Source organism: Ptychodera flava, chromosome 7 (genome assembly GCF_041260155.1).
Source record: "Ptychodera flava strain L36383 chromosome 7, AS_Pfla_20210202, whole genome shotgun sequence".
NCBI classification, from domain to species: domain Eukaryota; kingdom Metazoa; phylum Hemichordata; class Enteropneusta; family Ptychoderidae; genus Ptychodera; species Ptychodera flava.
In genome coordinates, this window is record NC_091934.1 from 27,546,113 (window position 1) to 27,558,411 (window position 12,299).

A 12,299-nucleotide genomic window follows, 5' to 3' on the forward strand; every position below is an offset into this window, starting at 1 on the left:
ATATTTTTACCTTGATATTTTTCTCGCTGACTTTTGCTACTTCAACTGAGAAGGATTAATCTTTTTTTATTTTAAAAATTCATGATTCCTCAAAGACTCATTTCCGGTTGAACTGATAGAGTGACTGTATTTGTCTGATCAAGCTCTAGACGTACCGTCTTGAGATCCCCAGTCCCAGTCTGGTCCCCTCACTGCTTTGGCTCCAGGAAACAAACCTCTGGATTGGATCTTGACAGACCCGTTTCGTTTTGGCATCTTCACACTGAAAATCAAACAGTTCAAAAGTGTAATCAGGACTTCATGTGTTTTTCGACTGACTGGGGAAAAATGTGAACAATTCTGAGTAATGAAATACCTTGACAAACTAAATGAATGAACATCCGAAATATCATCTTCTTTTCACAAAAAGTTTTTGTGAGTTATTGAACACCTATGTCTAGGACATCTCAAGATATGTTACCAATATGAATGTCAATCAGATTAACTGAATAATGTCAAGAATTATTTTGATATTTCATTAATAGGCACATGTTGTTACAACTGAAGAGGAAGAGGCTGTCACCGAGGCAACCGCCACTTTGATGAGCACTGCCTGAAGAGGCAACATGCTGTCGCCAAGGTGACAGCCATCTTGACAATCAATGAATAGAGAGGGTGAAGTTGTCACCATGGCGACAGCCACTCCGGAGATAGCATTTGCCAAAACAAGCAGCAGTGGGACTTGATAGTGAAGTTGAGATTCTTTTCAAAGAAGGATATATCAACATCTTTGCTTACCCGACAGAGTTCTGTGTGACGTATCTCATAAAGGTATGGTTTGTGTCGTGCTTGTCCAGCATGTAGCACTCTGTACAAAGGTCATAGTCATAGCACTCTGTACACTTCCACCTCATACCCTGGATACCATGTTTCTTACATGTGTCACAGATGATGTTGGGATGTTTGACGCCTAAAAATAGAAAAAACCCAGACGTCAGGTAATTTGTTTGAACTGTGCGAGTGCCGTGATAAGATGGTGACCCCGCTGACATTGTTTTGAAGAACTCAAAAAGGCAAAATATAAAATACATCATGAAACTACCTCACACGCTCTCTCATAAATCACTTGTGTAGGGGGATTTTGGTGACATCAGGGAGTGAAAATGTCAGAAAAAGCATCTAAAAATACAAAGTGCAGTACCGAACTACCCAAAATACTTCTCATAAATCATTGATGTGACAGTGTTTGATGATATCAGCTTAGAAAAATGTCTCATATTATCAACCAGCCAGTTTTGCTATGATATCATCTCTAGAGAAAAATTCTTGCCTTGCTAAAATATGGGCCATTGCCAAATAGGTAAAATAGTCTGCACAAACTCTATCTAACATGATTGTGAAACGTCAACATTTGTACACCATGAATCGTTTGGAAGTGTTATACATTAGAGTAGAACAGCAACAACCAATGACATAATCTGCTGTTAATGGATACATGTGCTGCAACTAAATAGGAAATCTTCCCTTTGTTTTGTTGAAACACGATGGACATACGTTCATCCATGTACAACTGTCAAAATATCCATATGCAGGACAATAACAGTATTGATAATGTAAATTTTTCAGTGAATTATTTAAAAATACACTTTACAAAGCAGACATTCATTTCACATTTACCATATGGCAGGCAATTCTATATATATATTCATCCATACGGAATGCATTTTATTTTGAATTGTGGATAAATTTTAAAAGTGGTAAAAATAACACGCAGCCTTATAACTGGAATAACATGACCTTCCTCTATTACCATGACACAGATAGAATCAAGTGTCTGGTAAAAGACAGAAAATTACTCAATACATTGAATTAAATTCCAATACTTTGCTCTATACTAAAGTAAAGTCACAGAAATTACTTATCAGAGTTCACCTCAACCAAGGCACGTGTCATAAACCAGTAGATACATTACTTTTGTCCCTATGCTTGTCGATGTCCTCAGGGTTAGACTGGTCTCAGCTAAAAAGTAAAGTGTTTTTCTAAGGTTCTGTTACACCATTAGTGGCTAGTGTTGCCCCCTAAAGAAAATATGCAGCCATAAAAGTTGGCAATTTGTCGGGCAATTAGCCATCGAATTAGGCATGAGAAAAAAAAATACAAAAAAACAAAGTGTAAAGAATTTATATGAAACACTTAAAAAGAAGTATTTTTGAATTTAAATGAATTTTCGGCATGGATGTTAAAAATGTCAAAGTGAGGGATGCCAAACTACAAGTAAATAAGTAGCAAAATTCAAACACAAAATTGTTGTTTTTTTGCAGCTTGCTAGACTCTGATGACCCTAGATGACCTTGAAGATATGTAACAGACCCCTCTTTAATGAAGCCATGTTACTTCTTACACAAAAACTTCCATGAATGCACTGATTGTTGGTAACATGCCCTCAATGTAACCTTATGGCCTTATTGTCTTTCCTGAACAAGTTATCAACTGGAAGTGTCACAGTTCAATGTTCCATAATTTACAGTGACAACCATAAACCACACATGTTGATGCCGAATCAATGCTTCACTCAGCCATGTATCTGGCAGAATCACAGCGGCTTTCAGAGGGAAATAATTTATGTGTATAATTGTGTGTGCGTGTCTGTCTGTCTGTGAGAAGAATATAAGTGTATATGTGTGGAGGGGGATAGGTGTGTGTGTGCGTGTCTGTCTGTGAGGAGTGTGTATGGCGAGTGTGGGTGTGTGTTGTGTGTGTGCGTTGTATGTGTGTGTGTATAACTGCTATCTTCAAACTCAATAATCACATGTAATCTGTTAACCTGAAAATATTCTATGTGATAACACTGTGCATCTTTTGAGCACTTTCCTTTCGGTGAAACACATCTGTTACTTTGGTACACACACCACGGGGGGTTTCAGAAATGAACCCACTGTTTCACTGAAGGAATGTCATTGCATCAATTTGGGGAAGGATGTGGTAGGATTGTAAAATCAGCAATACATAAAATGATGAGGAAACAGTCCTGCATTATAGGATGTGAGTGCAAACATTTTCCTCATTCACACAGACAGTCTGTTACATATTTAACGACTGAGAGAAGTTGAAGACCTGAAAAAAGATTTTTGTTTCTGTTCAGACTAAATTTTTGCCTGCATAGATTAGTGTGTTCTAATGATAGCAGCTGAGCTGGGAAGATATTTAAAAGCCACAGGAATTCTGATAAAACTCTTTTTTTCTCCTGCAGACAGCCAATGAATACCAAAGCAGAACTTGGATACTTAACCCCTTTCACCTCCATTTCCCTGTCTGTGGGTCGTACCGCGGCTGAATAAACAATGTGGTTATCCCAAACTGCCTTGGTGAAGAGGTTACATTAAGTTATCAGTGATGACACTCCTGATGTGTTTCAGGCACCAGTGTAAACGCCCTGCAGTCCCCAATATCTCAATGCTAGAACTTCCGGGCCTCTTCCGCTTGTTTCTTTGTTACAGCACAATGAAGTCACTCTCATACAAATACATTATTGTTTTGAGTGTGCACCCTCATGCTGCATATGTAGTGCCAAATATTTGGACAAGTTGAAATCAAAAGTACGAATTATTACATCTCTGGGTGGAGTGTGAGAATGTACTTGGTCTGGTAATGTAGAAAATGCAAACTGAGACAAAGTTCCAACTTTCATCAAGCTTTGGTATATGGGAAATGTTTATGGTCAAAAAAACTTAACTACCACTTTCGAATATGGGGATACAGGAGAAAACATTTTAACAGTATCTTCATTGAATTAGTCTGCTTTTAGCAGAGCTTTCTTATCTTTGTATTTTACTGTCTGGGGAAAAACTTTGACGGAAAGATTGCTCATGAGAATAGCTCACTAGCTTATCAACAGAATGAAAATTATATTGCCAGTTCGGACTGAATCCCTATGCCAAGATGTAATTTGTCCGCATCTGGACACCAATCCTGTCCAACCCTGCATACAATATATATAGAAGTGTGTATTGCAAAGCCAATCCTGTGTACATTATAAGAGTCTGTATTCATATTTCATAGCCAATCCTGTGTACAATATAGGAGCCAATCCTGTGTACAATATTAGAGCCTGTATCACTACGTGAAGTCCTTGAATCGGGAATGGTCTTGATAGTGCCCCAGACCATACCAAGGTACTCACAGAACATAGCAGCCGACTGATTTCCTTCACCTCTTTGGGGTCAGATGGTGAGACAGAACACAATGATTGCAATGCTCGGCTGACTGCTTTCACCTTCACAGGGCAATGGTACAGTTTAAACTTAATCTAACTTGAAGTAAGAGGGATACACTGGGGGTACCTGTTTCAGCCTGCAGTGTTAACTCTTCACACCCTCTGGTACCCTATAATGACTTTTTTAACTAATCATTTGCAGGAACACAAAAGAGACCATTAAAATGGGGCAAGTTTTCAGCTAACCTGGTCCACACATGGACCCATTGGCAGACAGGAAGGTGACAACATCTAAACAATGGTTAGCACCTGTTTCAGCTTGCGGACTGACACCAACACTTCAGGGCTCCATTGAGGTGAGCAGCCAATAATTATCATTACCATCCACACTTGCTATAGAATATCAACACTGTGCGTATTATGATTTTTCACAGACAGAAGCCTGAGATAAATTGCAGAGGCAGAAATAGCACGTTTCCGTCTTGGTTCTATGACCTCTTTACGCTCTGTGACTCCATTTCTAATCAATGAAGCGACTCTCAGGGCAAAAACGTACAAAAAAAGAGAGAAATGCTGTAGCTGACCTCAGTGTTCTTACATTTACAGATCTACCACCTGGGAATAGTAAACCACACTACAACAAAGGAAGGGATGGATCCTTGTTTTATCAATTTTCTACACCCTGTATGCTCCCTGCTAGCTATTTGTATCACTCAAGGGATTAGAAGAAGTAAATTTGATGCTGCTTTGGAGTCATGGCCACCTCCATCCCATTTTCTTTTTATAGCGGACCAAATTCATCACAGAAAACAATAGGGCTCTACCATTATTTGGTCATAAAAGGGGTTCAGCATTCTAATAATTCACATTCGTTGGCATATTTTGTCAGCCCTTTGCTACCACAAGCTTTGTTATGAATGAGGGTAAAACAGTTAAATTGCATCCCCCCTCGTAGACGCAGTCCAAGATTTCTGTCTAGATTACAAACAAGTAGAAGGCGGAAATTTCTTTCAATGTGATAGAGAAGTTCAAAAAAATGTGGGACCCATAAGGAAAATTGCTATCACATCACAGGGGATCTTCCTGTATCAATAATGGACCACAGAGTGCAACAGAGACGTCAAAACCCTTACATGTACATACCAAAAAATACTTGCATATTGGTGTCAAGGACTAATCTTATCAGTCATTTCACACAGTTATTGACTTTTGAATAAACCACCGGATCAGAGTCAATGGGTGAATGTGTTGGAAACTATTGACACTTGTGTTACACACATCATAAAAAGTATTGCAAAGACGTGTCATAAATCAGTTGTATTCATTGAGGAAAACAAAACTTTTATACAGTTTCGTTTTCATGATCACAGATAGGACCAGTGTGAAGCATACAGAATACTGTCTTGAAGACTGAGGTCATCAAATGAGTTATTTTCCATCTATGAATGAGAAAATATCCATAAATTTTGATAATATTGTTATTCGTTAATTCTAGAAAACTACATTTTTATTCTTTTCTTGAAGATGTTAAAATAAATATTTGACTTGCACAGACAACACACGTTGTACAATGAGCAATGATATTATCGACAAATGAATTCTCGTCAAAACTAACATTCATACGTCAAAAATAACAATGGACATTATTGCTACATGTAGGTTGAATATTGTGCGGTTCCACAAGAAACCATATCTTAAAGTAACTAACAGGCAGAAAATAAATTACTGGAATAAAAAGTAAAATAGTTAAAGCTAACTGAGGAACAGCTTTGTAACAATTCATGCATGGACTTGTATTCACGGAACATGCAGGATGCATTCAAGCAGACACTGTCTGTGCTGGTGAGTAAAGTGTCTATGATCTGTGGCATTTTCAATAACAAAAACCTCACACATTGACGCATCTACCTACTCAAGTTTGTTGCTCTCTCAAAGCAAAGATGCAAATGATGCAGACTGGTGTTATACCTTTCCTGCCACAAACCCCCGCCAGCACAATGCTTGATTTACATTTTCAATTACTATGCAAATTACCTGCAAACGGTTGACTGTAATGGTTATGAGGCTGTTTTCCACAAACAGCGTTCGGGAACATACGGATTACATTCTGTCCTGACGATTATGACTTCTCCTACTTTTCAAACCATACACCCTCAGGTAAATGGTGATCTACAATTCACTGATTTGATCATTACCATGATGAATTTACTAAACTGCCAAACTGCTCTCACAATCAATAAATCAGCATTTTTTTTTCTTCCTCGACAGTACAATGTCAAACCCTGGGTACACGTGGCAACTCATTTCCTGACTCTTGTTAGCATGACGTAAAACCTGGTTAAATTTTCATATCACTTGGCTAATGAGGTCTCTGTCTTTTACTATTTTGAATACCATCCACAAAATTGTCCTAAAAGATTATTTGCAATTTCACTAAAATTTTCATAATATCAATTTCAGCAGCTGCAAATTTTACATACTTTATTGTACTTCTGTAGTTCAATTGCCAATATTTTCACCTACACGGCTGATTTTACAGTTCTAAAAATATTTGTTATTCACAGCATACTGTTGTAAGAGGCGACCTGCTTTATTTATTCCATTCACAAATGCGTGTTTGAATCACCACCACTCCATGTTGTGCACACACCCATTACAAACAGAAGTGTAGTTTTATGAAGGGGCCTAAAACCCACCCATTGATATTAAGGATCCTTGTATACCAGGCACAGGCTGGTTACTGTAACCACACAATATTCAGCCACACGCAAGTTTTCCACATCTACACAATTAATTATTGTACAGTCATTGTTTGAACAATCCTTTGAACATGGGGAAACTCAACATGTTTTGGCGGGTGGATATGCAAAATCAGATGTCGGCAAGTAGAGCTTCGTGTACGTCTTCTGTAACAGTGTATGAACTGATTTCTATTTGTCATTTTCTTGGCATCTCTCCATTATAATTTTGGTCACGTCAACATACACACACAGCTTTGCATAGCAAATAAATAAAAGGCAAGACTTGTAGACAGAGACAGTTGACAAATACGTAAATTCCATCATGTCCCCCCTCTCCTCCTGATCAAACATGACCCTTGACCTTTCTAATTACAGAAACTCACAGTTTGAATGACCATAATCATAACAGCACTCAATTAAGCATTTTCAATCAATATCCTTGTTAATCATAAAAGGACTGAAAAACCAACCCAGCCACATAAATCAAACCAATTATACAGACTTCGAGGGAAATCTCTGGCCTGGGAAAAATCACGGTACCATCCCGGAACCAAAATACTCCACTTTTCAATGACTAACATGCTAATCTGGTCGTCTTTATGATACGTGAATACACATCTTCAAGCAGACCACACCCTCACAGTTTGCCTGGCTACAACACACACTGAGTGATTTATAGAATTACAATTACTGTCCTTCATTAATACAATCTAGCTTTGGGCATTAATCAATAAACCACATGTCTACCCAATCCTTAACTTTTTTAACGTAAGGGCATAGAATTTAATTCTGCTGATAATTTTTTCAATCAAATACTCAACTGTTTCCTTATTTTAAATTTCCTGCAGGAAGACAATTTTGGTATTTATTGAGGATAAGCTGTTTGATGACTCTACAAGTTTGTTGCATTCCATTTGTACAGAGGCAACGTCCTCTCAAATGGTTGGAAACAAGTACTCCTAACGCATAAGCGTAGACACAGTAAATTTTTAGCATGGAAAGAACTCTTTAATACAAAATACGATCAGTGAAAGAAATCAATATAACGACTGCATAAATCATGCACAATTGGCCACCAGCAATTATTTAATTGTACAAACCATACTGAAATCGGATGGAAAGCAAATTGATGTATCCCTGTGACATAAACATTACAGCCATCATAATCCCGTGGAATTACGATGTGTTTCAGCTGGCAGTGATTGCTAACTAATCCGTACGGCTTCTCAGAAGCTTAACAATAGCAGATCTCTCATAAATTGAGTTTGACTTAAAATTTTTGCAGCAATACCAAGTTGCCCACAAATCTTGGTAACTAATAAGTGTCAGGGGAGATATCACATACAGACTACCTTTTATGATTCATGTGCCAAATGATAAACTGACATAAACAACCTTCAGATCACCTTGACTCTCTCTATCCTTCTACCTCATTATCAGAAAATCTAGATAAAACTTATGATACCAAAAAACAAAATGACTAAACCAAGGCTTGTTGGTGGGGACGGGACAGCTACTGCAAAACAGAGAGCGAGCGAGCGAGCGTGCGTCTCTCTCTCTCTCTCTCTCTCTCTCTCTCTCTCTCTCTCTCTCTCTCTCTTTCTCTCTCTCTCTCTCTCTCTCTCTCTCTCTCTCTCTCTCTCTCACAATTTTCCCTTTAATAGATCCATCAACACAATAGAAAACAACAGCATGACAATGAGACATCATCACACCACAGCGTGAATGGTTCAGGATCATTTCATCTTCCACCCACTCACACTGACATTGAACTCAGAGAGCAAGGTAAATCTGCACACAGAAGGCTTCACTCAATCTCTTTCATGCTGAAGATAATATATTGCCGACTAGACATGTATTGAACGACACTAACCACAGTACTTCTAGTTTATTCTGAAGTGTTTCCAGTTTCTTGTACAGGATACAGTATTTGATCAATTGCCTGCATACACATTCCTTGGGTCTATTTCATTATCCGAAATCTGTACTGTTATGTAAATATTAAGCATAATTTGCATCACTGTCCTGTCACATTCATACAAAAAGATATTTCCACTGAATTCACATTGAGTTTGACAAATATGTGAACATAGACACTTTCACTCCCCAATAAATTTCATAAATACATGAATATGAACATGTGGACTCCCCCATAGACATGAGATGAGGAGACCATTTGGTTTTCCTTACCACAACAGTATTCCAATATTTCCTCATTGTAAACTGTTAACATTTGCTGCAGGAGTTCACCAGACATTCAGATTGAAATACTGAAAAAGGGACAAATAAGACTTCCTGCGGCATACTGCATAGATTGCTTCCCCTGATGAACATTCCCTCTCCCTCCTCTAAATGCAAAGGTCCAGTGTTACCACTACAATATACTTTACTTATAGGCCAAACCATGCATCAAAATGGGTAAACCCAAGTACACTGGGCAGAGAAATCCAAGGATATTTCATGTGGTGTTCACTGCAACCCAGCATGATATAACCTGACCACTGAAGCACACATTAGGGTAATAGATATCGTACATCACGCATCAGACTCCATACTGACATAAATTAATTGAATCAAACCAATTCTAGCGTTCATATAATTTATGAAATAAATGTAGATGTTTAGCGAAAATGAAAGTTTTACGTGAGCATGTGGGGAGGGGCTATGAAAAACCTATTAGCTCACACAGTGTGCTATGTAAAAGCTATCCAGCAGCCATCTCAGTTTTGAGAATATATGTACACATACAACCCTGGAATATAGATTTTACCATGGGCATTTATCACTTTGCATAACATCTGTGACCTAAAAGAACCTGTAAATGGTATCTATAACCACTCACTACATGCCACTGAATCTAAATACACTGGACAGATCAAAATCACTGTGGCAAAAGCACACAAAGCATGTTTTCTGCAAAGTTTGTAAAATTAAAAAATATCACCATCAGCAGTATGAAGACCTAATGACCCTCAGACCTATCGTGTGCCATTAATATAATATGACCGCTTCGACCCACTGATAACCACGTTTTTCGTTTTCTCTGCAGCGACAATTGGTCCGGGATCAGACCAGGATTCAAGATATTGTATTACTGTTGGAGATAACCGCTCTTACACACAGTATCAATTTCTGCAGTGATGTGAATACAGACTCATACACACAATACAAATGAGAAGTAGATTGTGAAATGTGTCTGCCATTGAGGACAGACAATCTACTAGCATTGCAACACACACTATGCTTGTAAATGTAGACATTTCGCATGCACAAGAAAGATTGAGTAAGCAACTCTTGCCACAGAACTTTTCACATGTGAGCAAATTTGCATAACACTGACGTCATTCTGTCATTGCACCTTGAGAGTAATCCAGATATGCCTCACTTCTTCAACCAAGCCATCAATCCAGACATTTTTCCTCAGAAAATTATTGTTCTGTCAATTCCTACATACCTAAGTGTGCCCAGGAGACAGGGCAGACACGATTCAAGACGCCCCTCTCTGAATTCTATTATACAGGCAAAACCACACTTAGCTACAATAATGGAACAGCATGATGTCAAGACGTTTTCTCAAGTAAGATGTACACTAAGTGAATCAGGCTTGAATTTAAAATCGTTTTGTCCACAGCAGCAAGGACGTCTCAAGATTCACTCACCAATAAATTTCCAATCACTCTATAAAATCTTCTCTTAAAATTCTCCTAATTGAATCACGTATGCAATTGAAATGATTTCATCAATTTCAACTTGGATTTTTAGTTTTACCACACCTGAATTTGATTTTCAAATAATTCGGTCTGTCTCAACTTCAGATCTCATTTAAGCGTCTCTGAATTTCGCCGTATCGGCTGCACCCACTTTTCATTGGTTGAGTAGCAGCTGCGTGTACATTAAAAACCGCTTATGCAGTAGAATGTACTTTCAACTCACTCCATCAAGCTTCAAGTGGAAACTGAAACCTGGAACACTCTTTTCCACATCCAGGTCTGAGATTCAGAGTTGATAAAAAGCACAGTGCAACACTGAGGCCCTGGATGAGACACTACACCCGACAACGTGTAATACACACTCTCACCGTACCTCGTTTGCTACACAGCTCAAAACCTAATGAATGCCTTACACTGATTCTGCCAAAACAGTCTGGCCCAGCTCTGCCTGACCAAGTGGGGCCAATCCACATTGCATGGTGAAACAAGAGACACCAGGTTGAGCTGGGCTACCCTGAACTTGAACATCGTCAAGGGGATGAGACTAGTTGTGTAGCAACAAGGAGTTGTGACTATCAAGAAATGTAAACCCCGTATGTCTTTGTATACGGGCACTGAATAGATGGAGTGTTCTGCTGTATCTGAGATGCCACACAAAGGTTGGTGCCGCATACTGCAAGATCTCCAGATTCCAGACAACTGCACACATTTCATTGTATCATTCACTGGTATGCTCACAGCTGATAACTCCCAGCATACATCAATCTCCCCCACACGGCAAACTCACATCTCTAAACTTTGAGATTTCCAGGCTCCGGCCTGGATTTAATGATACTTCCTTTGAATTCAAACTCACAACGTATGTATGGTGCCTAGTCACTCAGCAGACAAGTCTACCTCCAGGACCACTCAGTTACATCCCCCACCTCTAAGAAACTGATATTTTCCAGCATTCAACTGCTACATTCCACACTAACACAGTCCAAGAATGTAACAACTATCTAAACTGCAAACTCGACCTTACCATCGTCTAAACCTTATCACAGACACGCACAACTAACAGAATAAGTTTCGCCAGGCAATACAAATCAATTTCTGTATCTTGAAGTCTATCTATTAGAGCAAAAGTGGTACACAATAATAATAATCAGTGTTAGTCTCCTTTAGAAATTAAGAACTGACACCAAAATGCCGAGCTAAAAACTCTGTATTGATCTTTCTCCCAGTTGTAAATAACTTGTTATAGAAACACTTGATGTTTCCCTTCCATATCACTAACAATGTAATATCCTGACTGAAAAGACGGGGCCTCAATACACTTTGTACGAAGTTCTTTAAGTCATGATTATATTTTTTTATAGATTAGATCGCTTAAAAAATTTGAGAATCACCTTTTTAATTATTTTCAATAGTGTAAACAAGCTGGAAAATATTTTTCCTTTGAGTCTAAAAATATTTTTAAACCAGAATTATACATCTGAGAGAATTTTGGCAATAAGTTTTGAGGCCAACCATCTTACTCCAGGATAACTGAGTTACATGTCACGTATCCTGCTTGCAAACAGTTTCAGGCAATGCATATCACAGCACACACAGCCCAAGGCTACAGTATACTGTTGCTGACTATCTTGTTCCTACTGATTGCCACAGAGGACA

The 12,299-nt window shown here is 38.4% G+C and overlaps 1 protein-coding gene across 3 annotated transcripts in view; it reads right to left on the reverse strand.

Moving 5' to 3' along the window:
- The window catches only part of LOC139137145 (E3 ubiquitin-protein ligase MIB2-like), a 53,645-nt gene that overhangs the window by 28,228 nt on the left and 13,118 nt on the right, over positions 1-12,299 (reverse strand). For 2 of the 3 annotated variants that reach the window (XM_070705109.1, XM_070705108.1), the window contains exons 3-4: positions 778-949; positions 156-262 (exon numbers count right to left, since the gene is read on the reverse strand). In XM_070705109.1, the coding sequence (XP_070561210.1) occupies positions 156-262; positions 778-949 (279 nt within the window). Of the gene's footprint in view, positions 1-155; positions 263-777; positions 950-4,159; positions 4,182-12,299 lie in introns of those variants that run through there. The other variant, XM_070705110.1, reaches the window with a different exon arrangement.